We start from the raw sequence: 14,136 nt of genomic DNA on the forward strand, positions 1-14,136 counted from the left end.
CAGCCTGCTCTCCCCATGCCCTTCTCTGCTTCATTTTTCCCCTAGCGCTTGTCACCCTCTGACATCATCCATGCTTTCAGTATTTATTTGCTTTCTGTCTCTCTCACTAGACTATAACCTGGATGAGGTGAGAGCTTTTTCCTTTTTATGTACTCCCTTATCTCATTTTTAGAATGTTGCTTGGAACATATTAGGCACTTATAAATAGTCGGAACTAATGAATGCATGCATGCCTGGCTGGATGCCCTGAGAAGAGAAGGCTTCACCTCCCACTCAAGCTAGGGGCTGACCCTGAGGTGTTCCGGACCTGGCTTCACCCTGATGAGTTGCATTCTCTTGACCAAGTCATTTAAAGTCTGAGTCTCCTTCCCTCTTGTGGGTTTTTTGAGAGGATTAAGGAAAATCGTGTGATCATTCAATAGGATTGTATATAAAAGCACACCGTGACAGCAGCAGGGCCTCTGAGACTGGCAACCTGGATTGGAATCCAGGTGTGATGCTCAGTGCCCTGTGATGCTGGCTGTATCCTCCACGAAATGAGGCAGGGGCTGACTTCATCCGGTTCTCAGGATTGTTCTGAAATGCAAACCCATCAGCACGCAGGAAAGCATCAGAACCAATCAACACCCAACCCCTCTAGCACCCCAGTGACTCACTTGGAATCAGACAGGATTAGATGGGAATGGCCTCTGGGATCCCATGTGCCTAAGCCAAGTCTATGGCCGTGATCTATCACTGGCTGAAAATGCCAACTTGGTGGTTAAAGTTGTAGCCTGGGCTGCAGAACATCAACACCACCATCACAGCAAACTAGTTATGGACGCCTTACTGTGCCGTCGTCACTGTGACCGCGGAGGTCAGCCTATTCTTATCCCCCATGTAGTGGTAAGGAAAGTGAAGCTCTGCGAGGCTAAATAACCTGTGCAAAGCCCCTTGTGGAGATGGCAGAAGCAGAATTTGAAGCAAGGTACGTCTGATTCCAGAACCCACTCTCTAAAGCAGCAGGCAGACCACCTCCTAAACAATGCACGCAACCTAAATAGAACAGCTTCTCAGAGCAGCGAGTGCCTGCGTGATCATCAGAGAGGACACAAGAAGCATCCTCCCAAAGCCTCTGACCTTCGTCTCTGCTGGCGATCCCTCATCCCTGTGAGGTCCTTATGTCTGTCAGGTCCTAGTCTAACAATGACAGTGGGTTTCATCTGCTCACCGGGTGATAGATGCCCAAACTACTACACTGGAAGAGATTCCAAGGCCAACTTTTGGCTCAGTTGTGATCCATCGGCCAAGACCAACATGAGAGCTGGGGAGGGGGAGGAGGTAGAGTGTGGCCGTTGTTCCAGACCTCTGCCTGCCTGTGCCAGGGGACTTGCCTGTGCTTGTGTGATTTTGTAGGTTTCCACACATGCTGTTCAGCAAACTGCTGTACATGGAGGAATCGTGAGGCTTCAGCCAGACCTTTCCCACCAGTCTGAACAGAAAACCCTGCAGCAAAGGCACTGAGGAGTGGAATGGGCACCATGACATGGCTTGTGATCAAAACACAGCTGGTTGTCTCCTGTTAAAAGCCATTCAGAGGCCGGGCGCGGTAGCTCACGCCTGTAATCCCAGCACTTTGGGAGGATGAGGCGGGTGGATCACCTGAGGTCAAGAGTTTGAGACGAGCCTGGCCAACATGGCAAAACCCCGTCTCTACTAAAAATACAAAAATTAGCCAGACGTGGTGGTGGGCACCTGTAGTGCCAGCAACTTGGGAGGCTGAGGAAGGAGAATCACTTGAACCCGGGAGACGAAGGTTGCAGTGAGCTGAGATCATGCCACTGTACACCAGCCTGGGGGACAAAGCGAGACTCTGTCTCAAAAAAAATAAATAAATAAGCCATTCAGAGGGCATGATGTATTCTGTCCAGATAAAACTTGGACTCGGAGCTTTTCTGATTATTCTCAGGTAATAGTCCTACGGTCACTTGGGTCTGAATTTAGGACGATTTATGCATTAGAATATCCAAACCCTTGTCACATTCTTGACACAGAATCTGACTCAGTGCTTCCTCCCTACCTGGGTCCAGTTAGGAACATGGTTCCTTTCTCACCTCCCGCTCTGCTCACCTGCCCCCCACAGGTGAAAGTTCAGGGGAAGGCACAGGTCCAGGTGAGCCCACATACCAGCTCACTGTTCCTTGGGCCTCGCAGATACTGAAGGCTGGCTCTTATGTGGTGTCTTCATGGGCTCTTCCATGGTTCCCTGCTGGGTGGCTTTCTCCTGAAGTCCCCAGGCCAGGGTGGGGCTCTCTCTATGCCGTGTTGCTTTCTGCTCTTTGTCATCCCCTGAGCACCTGGTGATACACCCCAGACTCTTTCTTACAGATTTTTTTGCCGCCTCCAGGGAGCCTCATGGGATGAATCCTAAGACCACCCCTGGGCGTATCTCTCTCTGTGCAGCCCACACTGGTTCCAAGGAAAAACTGTGGGTTCAGGACAGTCCCTACCCAGCAGCATCCCTCCCAGAACCATTCTGTCACCTCCAGATTTCCCAGGTGTGAGTCAGACCCCAGCGATCCCAGCAAAGCTCTCTCCAGGGGGCCTAACTGACGCTTCTCAAAGATGTCCAGAGATGACCTGCATTGGATTCATCTGGAAGAAGCCGTGCTGTTACAAGTGCTCAGACCTCTTCCCCACCCCCGGCCTGCCCCACCCACTGGATCAGGAGCTGAAGGACTCAGCCTGTAAACAGGTACTAGAGTTGACAGATAAAATATAGGACATGAGCTATGTTTGAATTTCAAATAAACAGCAAATTATTTTAGGATGAAAATGTCCTAAACACGGTATGGAGTATATTTATACTAAAAATATTTGTTTATCTAAAATTCAAATTTGACAAGGCATCCTGGATTTTTGTTTGCTAAATCTGGCAACCCTCATCTGCACTGAACAAGCTCCCTGGGCTGCACATCCAAGTCAGCACCACAGTTCCAATGTGTCTCCTCCAAAAGTTATGCGTTGGAAACTTAATCTCCAACGCAACAGTGCTGAGGGGTGAGACTTTTGGGAAGCATCTGGGTAATGAAGGCTCTGTCCTCATGTACAGATTAACACCACTTTACAAAGGGCTTGCAGGAGTGGGTTCACTCTCTTCTGTTCCTCTGAAGAACTTGAAGACACAACATTCCTCTTCCCCACAGGATGTAGAAATGTGGCACCATTTTGGAACCAGAGACCAAACCTGCCAGCACCTTGATCTTGGACTTCCCAGCCTCCAGAACTGTGAAAGAATACATTTCTGTTCTTTATAAATTACCCAATCTGGCCAGGTGCAGTGGCTCATGCCTATAATCCTAGCACTTTGGGAGGTGGCAGGCAGGCCGAGGCAGGCAGATCACCTGAGGTCAGGAGTTCAAGACCAACCTGGCCAACATGGTGAAACCCCTTCTCTACTAAAAATACAAACATTGGCCAGGCATAGTGGTGCACACTTGTAATCCCAACTACTGGGGAGGCTGAGGCACGAGAATTACTTGAACCTGGGAAGCAGAGGTTGCAGTAAGCCAGGATTGCACCACCACACTCCAGCCTGGGTGGCAGAGTAGGACGCCATCTGAAAGAAAAAAATTTACCCAATCTGTAATATTCCGTCATAGCAGCACAAATAGGCTAAGACAGTCAGAGAATCACTGGCCCAGACTTCGGTAAAGTCCCCAAGTCAATGCCACCCTGGGACCTCTGGGGCGTCAGCCAGGCAACAGTCCCCACACAACCCATATCCAACCTATATCATCATGTGCCTCCTTTCCTCTTTGAATTTCATCAGATTCCTTCTACAGCACTAGCATTGCTCTTCTCACCCTGGACCCCCTCGTTAGCACAGTCCGAGGGAGAGAATTTCCCATTGTAGCCTATGGGGGATGGCGCCCTCTGGAGTTGCGCAGAGCTCAGTATGTGAGGCTGGGCTGTCTCCATCCAGAAGATGGGACATGGTGCAACCCAGCATCACTGTGAAGATTTGCAAAGCAATGCTGGACAGTGAACGAGTATTTCACAAGAATAGATCTAAGTCACGTTCTTAGGAGGGACGTAGACTCTACGAGGTGGTCTTCAGCAGGAAATCAATCTTTCCGGAGATGACCGACGATTTTGTTCAGTCACTTCTGTTGAAAATGAGCAGCAGTTTGCAGTGGATATGCCTGTGCCCCTTGTCTCCCCATCCATGAGATTAGCTGTCATCTTCCATTCCCTCATCAGACCTGGAGCCCAGGCTCCTCCTCCCCTCCACACCCTACCCCCAGAGCCAATAGAAACGGAGCAAAGGAGAAAGCATTGGCATATAGTAGATGCGTGAGGAGTAGGTCCAGTGGGGACCTGAGCCCGAAGGAGGGGAAGAGGAAAGCCAGGGGGCTCCCTATGAGGCCACCCTGAGGGCCAAAGAGTGAGACTAAGTGGTGAGATCAGGGCCAGGTGCCTGGGTGTGCTGTGGGTTCCTGTCCCACAGGCCAGTCAGAAAAGTGCTGGCCTCCATCAGGGCCAGGCATCCCCTGTTGAACAGGTGGGTGAAGCATGGTTCAGAGCAGGTGGGGAGGGCACCACCTAGGGCCACTCAACAGGCTGTGGCTCAGCCTCAGAGGGGATGCCTGAGCAGTGAGGAGCAACCTTCGCCAGGGAGCTGCCTTGGGAGAAAGAGCAGAGAAGTCCTGGAATCTCCTCCTCAGGAAGTAGCTCGAGCCACACCCGTGAGAGGCCACCTTGCCGGTCATGTGATCTCACTTTAAGCCTCACAGTAACCTGCATGCCAGTGAGCGTTGTGTTTCTCTGCTGCAGATGAGAAAACCGAGGAGGTAAGACTGGGCAGGTAGACACGTGGGCACTTTGGCGATTGAGTCCATAAGTCACTTCCAACCACTAGGCTCAGCCTGTGGCCAGGAAGGCAGTGCCCAGGCTGCTTGGGTAAGTCCACTTGGGTCAGTGCACTGAGGGGTGTGGAAGTTTTAAAAACACACAAAGTCTAAAGCATGACTGAGTCACTGACATCCAGTGAGGCCACACACCAGGAACCTCCATCTGAGGCTGGTTGTTTCATCTGGAACACACAGGGGCCCATCAGGACACTTGGGGGCCATGTGGGATCCATCTAGAAGGTGGTAGAAAGGGGATTGGGACCCGCCACACTGGGCATGAGGGGAGGCCAGAACCTCTCAACCTGACCTGGGCAGCCACACCTGAGGCCCCGGGTCAGAATCCTGGGCAGAGAACTAAGCGGGCAGCTGTACCCCACAGGGTGCGGGTGCTGGCAGAGGCCTCCAGGCCTCCCCGGACTGAGGGCCCAGGCTGGAAGCCCTTCCCCCAGACATTACCCCCACGTTCACAGAGAAGCCGTGGCCTGAACTGAGCCTCAAAAAATGTTTGGGGGTGACAATGGCTGAAAGCATCATTGTGCCCACCGGAGGCTCAATGATATGGCTTGACTGTGTCCCCACCCTAATCTCATCTTGATTGTAGCTCCCATAATTCCCACGTGTTGTGGGAAGGACCTGGCAGGAGATGCCTGAATTACGGGGGCAGTTTCCCCCATACTGCTCTCTTGGTAGTGAATAAGTCTTACAAGGTCTGATGGTTTTATAAGGGGTTTCCCATTTCACGTGGTCTCATTCTCTCTTGTCTGCCGACATGTAAGACACACCTTTTGCCTTCCGCCATGATTGTGAGGCCTCCCCAGCCACCTGGAACTGTGAGTCCATTAAACCTCTTTTTCTTTATAAATTATCCAGGCTCGGATACGTCTTTATCAGCAACATGAAAATGGACTAATACACTCGGGAAGTTGGGTGGTGCCCAGGTCAGGGAGAAGGAAACCTGGGATAAGAAAGGCTCTGAGATGAGATGCTTCTGTGCAGCCATCCTAGAAACAAAACAGTCAGAAAAGAAGTCTTCATGACTGCAGTCTGAGTTCTCGGCTCCACAGCCCATTGTGACATCACCCGGGGGCCCTGGATCTGAGCCAGAGGCTGTCAGCCTCACTCCCTGAGCCCTGGCCTCTGTCACCCCCGGGCCCACAGCACAGCCTAGGGCCATGCTCCTGTTCTCAGTGTTGCTGCTCCTGTCCCTGGTTACAGAAGCTCAACTCAGTCCGCGGACTCCTCTCCCAGAGGCTGAAGTGGCTCTCCTAGGTGGGGCTAGGGGCGCCCACCACCCTCAGCGCCCTCATCCCCCCCGCCCAGTCAGTGGTGAGTCCAGGAGCAGAGGGGGCATGGATGGGGGCTCATGGTCCAGCTGACTGGCTGCCAGGAGGGTGGATCGCAGAGCACAAGGCCAGAGCTCCAGGGGTCCCCACATGCCCCTCCTCCAAATCACTTCTCCCTTTTCTCCTCTCTTCCCTGGCCCAGTGTTTGACCTGTCTGACCTTGAGTTTTGGTTTTGAAACTGACACTTCATCCTCAAAGGAATAGTAGGCTGCCCTCAAGCTTGTGCCTAGAACTAGCTGAGACTGAGTTCTGCCACTTGGAGGGGGACCATTACCCTGGGCCTCTGTGGCTCCCAACAGCACCAGGCTTCCAGGAGCCATAGATGCCCAGGGAAGCCTAGATCAGTCAGACCAAGTTCAAGGATGCTTGTGTCCTTGTGCCTGGCCCCCTGCAGCTCCCTGATGGCTCATTTCTTTCTCCAAGGGGATGGGCGAGACTTCAGGGACACTGGGGTACTTAGCAACTGTTAGGGGTTGAGCACTTCCCCGTGTTTAACGCACACACCACCACGGTGGGGCATCTGCTCTCAGACCACGTGTGGACAAGGAACTCAGCCTCACTGAAGATGAGGATTTGCCCAAAGTTGACCCATGGGGAAATGACAGAGCTGTCTGCTTGGCCTGCACTGGCCCGCAGCGCCAGGTTGCCTGCCCTGTGCACACTGCCTCTTGCCCAGAACACAGCAGGTTCACCTGGCCTCCTTCAGTCCAGCCTGGGGTCCACTGCACTCTGTGTGAACAGGGGGTGGGGGGAGTGAGGGGAGAGCATCAGCAGAACATGCTCCTCTGGTGTCCCATTGCAAGGGGGCCCAAAATGCATGATTGCTCAGATCACTCAGAAGCAGCCGTTTCTGCTTCCATCACTGCTTCCAGGCTCTGAGCTCTTGCATGAACCTAAAAGTCCACATGATTCCATATGGATATTGTGGGTTGATCTCAGGACCAAGAATGTGGGGGATGGGTCCCATGGGGACTTTGATGCAAAATGAATATGAGAAATTCTGCCAGTTCATTCTGGAGAGTTGACTTTGGTCCAAGCACTTTGTCGGCCATTTCAACATCCATCCCCTCATTTCATCCACACGTCAGTCTTATAAAGTTGGCATTATCTTATGCTTATTTTAGGAATGAAGAAAGTCGGGGGGGGGTACTCAAAGATAAGTAGGTTTCCCTAAATCATTTAGTGAGTAAGCAACAGAGCCTGGATTCAAGCTTGGGCTGTCTGGCACGTGCCACGTTCTGCATCTCAGATGGAGAGACAGAGGGCACCCATCATAGCTGCCCACCATCCAATCCACCTCATAGACACTTGGCATTTTGATGTACTTCCTTCCATACTTATAAACCCACGTTCTTAACATAATAAAATCACAAGTTTTAAATATGATTTCCATCCTGACTTTTTCGCTCAATTTTTTATCACAAACATTTCCCTGTGTTGTTAAAAATCCCCCATGAGCCTAATTTTGTGGCTGAGAAGCAGTTGATGATATGGATGTGCCTTACTTTATTCAACCCTAGCATTTAGCTGGTTTTCAATTTGTCACGATGATAGAGATCGCTGCAGTGAACATCATCAGATGCACATATGTGCTGCCTTCCAGACTCCCAGAGTCATTGAGTCAGAGGATGACTTATGGTTGTTGAGTGCCTCTTCCATGCCACGTGTGGTTTTCGGACCCTGGGACCCGCTATCAACCAGACAAGCATGTTGCCTTCTCCGTCTGGAGCTTACATTCTGGTACCAGAGTCAGGCAAAAGGGACTTATAATGTAGGAGTTAATGTAACAAGGATGCAATGAAGAAATGTAACACTGGGTAGGAAATAAGGAGTCACCAGGATGGGAGGGGCTGTTTCAGACACAGGTCAGGGAAGGACACTCTGAAGAAGGGATTCTTGGGCGTAGTGAGGAGGTGAGCCAAGTAGCTGCCTGGGGAAGAATATTTCAGGCAGAGAGCCACATGGGGCAGTGATGAGAACACCAGCTCTGCTGCCAGCCTGCCTGGGGCTCATATCATGGTTCAGTCACTGACTAGCTGTGTGACCTTGGGCAAACTACTTAACCTCTCTGTGCCTCATTTGTCTCAACTACAAAGTGAGGATGAAAACAAGAGAGCCTACCTCAGTAGGGCAGTTATGACAACCAAGTGAATCGGTGCTTGTAAAGTGCTTGCGACAGTGCCTGACACACAGTAAGCATCATATGTAAATAAAATCAGAGAAGAAATGTGGATCCAAAAGTCACGAATAGGCTGGGCATGGTGGCTTATGCCTGTAATCCCAGCACTTTGGGAGGCAGAGGCAGGCGGATCACCAGAGGTCAGGAGCTCAAGACCAGCCTGACCAACATACAGGTTTAGTGAAACCCTGTCTCTACTAAAAAATACAAAAACTGTAGTCCCAGCTACTTGGGATGCTGAGGCAGGAGGATCGCTGGAACCTGGGAGGCAGAGGTTGCAGTGAGCCAAGATCGTGCTACTGCCCTCCAGCCTGGGCGGTAGAGCAAGACTTCATCTCTCAAAACCAAACAAAACAAAAGTCCCGAAGAGAGCCTTTATGCATTACTGACAGCAGAAGGCTCTGGACGCACATTGCTAAGTTCTCGCTCGTGTATTTTTTTTAAACCAAAAATGATCACCACGGGGTCACCCAAACGACAAAACCCTCACAGCTTCTATTGAGCTGATGGTTGGAAAATGAGCAGCAAGAAAGAGACAAGAATAGGGTCTCGGGCTTTTTAGAGTCAAACTCATACCTTGTCCCAGAACACAAGGCAGACATTCAAGTCAGCAAATATTAATGGAGCATCTCCTCTTCCTGGGGGCGAGGAGCTGGACCCGGCCTCTGTCCGGAAGGGGAATTTCCTGCCTCAGCACAGGCAGTTACAGCTTTGCTCTCAGTCCCCCAAGTAAAGGAGCTGCTCAGCCTGGACTAGCCTAGAACAGCCAGGGCTTTCAGCCAGGGCTTTCCAGTAGGTTCTGGCACTTTCTGTGCCCCGCCCCTTGTGGTTTCTTAGGGCTGCTGAAATGAATGACTACACACTTGGCGGCTTAAACAACACAAATATCTTATCCTACAGTACTGTGGGACAGAGCTCCAGCAGAGGCCTTCCGGGGCTGAATTCAGGGTGCGGCAGGTCTGCATTCCTACCGGACGCTCTAAGGGAGAATTCTTCGCCTTTCCACTTCCAGCTTCTAGAAGCTTCTCTGGGCCCCTGCCTTCATCTTCAAAGCCAGCTATATTGCATCTCTCTGCCTTTCCTCTGCAGTCACTTCTCCCTCGGCCTGACCTTCTGCTTCCCTCCACCCCTCTCAAGGGCCTCAGTGATTCCACTGGCCCCTCGGAAAAGCCAGCATCGTGTCCCCACTCTGAGAGCAGTGGTTAGCAACCCAAATTTCATCTCCAAAGCCCCTCTTTCCTTGCAAGCTAAAATATTTGCAGGTTCTGGGGAGATGGCCTATTAGAACTTGGACCTCTTTGGGGGGCTACTGTCCTGCCCACCACAGGACGTTGGCTTTGGACGCTATTTTTCTTCCAATTTCTCCTGGATGAGAGCAGAAAGCTCAGTGAAGTGACTCTCCTGAGGTCACAAATGCTGGATAGAGTCAGAGCCAATGCTTCTGACTCGCCTGCTGAGCTCTGTGTAGAAAAACTAAAGCATCTGCTGGCTGATGCCACAAGAGCTGCCCTGCTCGCCAGCCTCAGTGAGCTCCTCTCTGGAATGGGGGCGAGGATATCCACTTGGAAGCCTCCTCCTCCCAGCCCGGTCCCCGGCTCACACTGGACGCTGACTAAATGTTTCCCTTTTTGCTTTCCACTCTCTTTCATTCCACCAGAATGTGGCGACAGATCCATTTTCGAGGGAAGAACTCGGTATTCCAGAATCACAGGGGGGATGGAGGCGGAGGTGGGTGAGTTTCCGTGGCAGGTGAGTATTCAGGCCAGAGGAGAACCTTTCTGTGGCGGCTCCATCCTCAACAAGTGGTGGATTCTCACTGCGGCTCACTGCTTATATTCCGAAGAGCTGTTGTAAGTACTACGAGCCTCCCGCTGCTGCCTCTCAGGGCGCCCACCCCCGGGGCACCCTCCCCCTCACCCACACCTGGAGGCTGAGAGGAACCTGTGGCTGTTCAGTGTCCAGTCAGCATGAACGGCTCCCACCCACCCACCCATCCCCTAGTCCTGGGGACATGGAGGTAGCCAGCCTGAGGCTGCGTCCTCCTCACATCACCCAGGGCCAATGACCTCCCTGAGGTCACATCTGCCCTCTCCAGGAACACCTGTGGCTTGATGGAGCCAAGCTGCTCGGTCCAAATGCCTCTTCTGGGGCATTCAAGTCCATCTAGGGGGAAATCCTTCTAATTCTGGAAGCCTGACTTCCTGGGCCACCTGACCCCCTACTCTCCTGCTCCTTGTGACAGCATGTGGATGAATGCCTGGTATTACTGATGACTAACTATGTGCTGGAGACCCTGCTAAGAAACTTTCCTCTATTGGCCAGGCGCGGTGGCTCACGCCTATAATCCCAGCACTTGGGAGGCCGAGGTGGGTGGATCAGGACTTCCGTGGTCAGGAGTTCAGTGGTCAGGAGTTCGAGACCAGCCTGGACAATATGGTGAAACCCCATCTCTACTAAATTAGCTGGGCATGGTGGCGTGCGCCTGTAGTTCCAGCTGTTCAGGAGGCTGAGACAGGAGAACTGCTTGAACCCAGGAGGCGGAGGTTGCAGTGAGCCAAGATCATGCCACTGGCACTCCAGCCTGGGCGACAGAGCAAGACTCCATCTAAAAAAAAAAAAAAGAAGAAGAAGAAGAAAGGAAGGAAAGAAGGAAAGATTCCTCTGTTACCTCATTTAATCACACAGTGACCCCTGGAGCAGGTAGAATGAAGAGCCCTCATTTATAGATAAGGAAACTGAGGTCCAATAAATTGAGGCTGCTCACCCACGGTACCCACCTAGTATATAGAGACAGAATTCAAACTCTGGCTCTAGCACTTGTGCTTTCTGCTACACCAGCTCACGGAAGTTTGAAGACCTACAGAAGGGCTGATTTTAGAAGGTTAATCAAAAACCCAGGGACAGTTTTATCATGTCATAACCAAAGACCCTTGTGGCACCTGCTGTCATGGGATAACAAATATCTTGTGGGGTTCTGAATGTGGACTTATTACTGAAGCTCCTGTCTGCTTGGTCAGTGGTGGTCTAGACTAACTTCTGGTCCTGAGTTTCTAAAGTGTTGGTAGACCGGTTGAGATAAGAGATATATAATAATGAATGCCTTACCTATCTGAAAACCAGTTTGATCCATGCCAAGGGGCTTTTTGTGGGCTCTGTAGAGTGCCCTAAACCCAGCTCTGCCTTTGCTGTGTTAGACAGAAGCACGCCATTCACATCTCTGGGGCCCCCGATGGTGCCATGGTGTGGCTGTGGTCTGCTCACCGGCTCTTCTGTTTTTTGTTTTTGTTTTTCCTGCCTTTTTCCAATCCTCACACCTTCTGAGCTACAGCCCCAGTAGGGTCTAAATGTCCTAGAGCTATATGAGATTTAGGTTTCTGAGCACAGCCAATTCTCCCACTTTTGAGGCTTCCCTTCCCCTTTCACTCGCCCCTCTCTGGTTCTCTGCCACCAGTCCAGAAGAACTGAATGTCGTGCTGGGGACCAATGACTTAACTAGCTCATCCATGGAAATAAAGGAGGTCGCCAGCATCATTCTTCACAAGGACTTTAAGAGAGCCAACATGGACAATGACATTGCCTTGCTGCTGCTGGCCTCGCCCATCACACTCGATGACCTGAAGGTGCCCATCTGCCTCCCTACGCAGCACGGCCCCGCCACATGGCACGAATGCTGGGTGGCAGGTTGGGGCCAGACCAATGCTGGTATGTGACTGCTCAGCTTCCCCTGGGGAAAGAGCCACTGCAATCTGAAGGAGAGGGGAGGAAGGGGGAAGGGGAAGAGCTGAGGAAGGAGTGAGGACAAGACTTGCTTTGGAGCAGATTCCTGCGTAGTGGAGGCTCACAGAGCCCAAGCCTTAGCTCCTTTTGAGTGCTGAAACCCCAAACTGAGACACCAGGTCTGAGCCAGTCTGATCCAGCCAGCACAGAGCAGTGTGGTTTGTGTGTTTAATCGAATTTAAACTCTGCAGTTAGCCAGAGGCCCCTCTACTCTGTATTCATAAACATCTTCCCTGATTCCCACGGGTGTGTTTCCTACCTGGCTCCTCCAAGCATTGGAGATGCCCACCCTGGGCTAGGCTTTGATAGTCCTGGAGCATTGCCTGGCTCTTGTTAGAAATGAATCTGTTGTTACTTGTTGTTATGCTGTTACTTGGCCAAAACAGAAGAAAGTCTACTGTGACAGAAAGATATGATGAAGGGCCTGCTGGACTGTCCCCAAAGAAAACCCAACAAAACCAAAAGCAAATAGATAGGGGAGGGGAGGGGATGAGAACAGCAAAGCATTGCGTCAGCCTGAACGAGGCTCTGGATCCACAGGGATGATTCGCAGCGAGCCTGGGCCTGGACGGCCGTGGGTGTTTCAGGAGTTGAGCAACCAGAGGGAAAGTGGTGGGACCTTAGTTCTGGGCTCCAGGCACTCCTGGAAAGGTAGAAGAGGGAGAGGAGGCACGTGGGCACGTACAAGTTTAAAAGTCTTCAATCAGGGGAAGAAATGTGAAATCTCTTTGTGGTCAGAGTTAATGAGATGGAGAGGAATCTGGCTGAATTTCCAGCATCTGGTGGCCCAGAAAGAGCCTCTGCAAATCCCCTCTAATCCCATCTCAAGACACTCTGCCAACCTGCCCTTGCTGAGGAACTAAAGTTGTTTCACTGGGAGTGCAAACCCACCTCCCAAGGCCCTGTGTGAAGGAAATGCCATCCTCATGTAATAAAATGTCACAATAGGCAAATGTATTGATGAGGAAGGATTATGCTGAGAAACAGTCAGTAGCCAGTTCCAAGAAGCTGAGTCTGTGGGGATGACTGGAGTCAAGTTGGAAGTCTTCTTGGGAGTAGAAATTTGGTGTTGAATGAGAAGAAGAATTCCAGTAGTTGCGGGAGTTTTGGGGCGAGTGGGTAAGTTGCAGGCATGGGGCAACCTGAAGGAAGTGAGGGGCTACAGAGCCTGTGAAGGCAGGGGGTGGGGGCTGGTGGACACAGGGCCGAGGGCACGGTCAGCTGCATCATGAGCGTGGGGACATGAGGCCTGGTGGCTTCTCTAATGTGCTTTCTCTCCGGGCCAGCTGACAAAAACTCTGTGAAAACGGATCTGATGAAAGCGCCGATGGTCATCATGGACTGGGAGGAGTGTTCAAAGGCGTTTCCAAAACTCACCAAAAATATGCTGTGTGCCGGATACAATAATGAGAGCTATGACGCCTGCCAGGTAACTAGGGGGTACCCTCCCTCACGTAATAGGTCCTCACCCTCTCGGAACTGCCAGTGCAAGGATATTCTCTCTCTGCTGCAAATAGACAATTCTGAGTCTGGAAAGTGTATGGGAATTAGGGCCTTCAGCCATGGGAATGAGGATGTGGATTGCAGGACCTCTGGAGCTATGAGTGAGCACACCTGGGAGTCAATATGCTGCAACCCTGCTTAACTATTTCTGATCTTCATCAGGTACACTAGGGAAACAGGGTGCCAAGGCTTTTCTCATTTCTGGGAATTCTTTAAAAAAAAAAAAAAAATCCAAGGAGGACTTGGTATCTATATAAGAAGTCATTTTAATTCATTAATTTGGAAACCTTTGTTGAGCATACAAGGCCCTGGAGACCCGTAAATGAGATATGGTTCCTCACCTAAGGGACCCTACGGTTTCCTGGACAGGCAGTGGATAAACAAACGATGATAATATATTGGGTATTGCATGTGGGTTTCATTGAACCAAAACTGGTCTCT

The 14,136-nt window shown here is 51.2% G+C and overlaps 1 protein-coding gene across 2 annotated transcripts in view; it reads left to right on the forward strand.

Annotated features, from left to right (window-relative positions):
- Nucleotides 1–5,260: 5,260 nt before the first annotated feature.
- PRSS55 (serine protease 55) overlaps nt 5,261–14,136 on the forward strand; it is a 29,737-nt gene continuing 20,861 nt past the window's right edge. The window contains exons 1-4 of one of the 2 annotated variants that reach the window (XM_050801103.1): nt 5,261–6,218; nt 10,073–10,265; nt 11,867–12,117; nt 13,479–13,621. In XM_050801103.1, coding sequence (XP_050657060.1) covers nt 6,065–6,218; nt 10,073–10,265; nt 11,867–12,117; nt 13,479–13,621 — 741 coding nt within the window. In that variant the 5' untranslated portion in view covers nt 5,261–6,064. The remainder of the gene's footprint in view (nt 6,219–10,072; nt 10,266–11,866; nt 12,118–13,478; nt 13,622–14,136) is intronic. The other variant, XM_050801102.1, reaches the window with a different exon arrangement.

This window comes from Macaca thibetana, chromosome 8, assembly GCF_024542745.1.
Source record: "Macaca thibetana thibetana isolate TM-01 chromosome 8, ASM2454274v1, whole genome shotgun sequence".
In the NCBI taxonomy this organism is placed as follows: Eukaryota; Metazoa; Chordata; class Mammalia; order Primates; family Cercopithecidae; genus Macaca; species Macaca thibetana.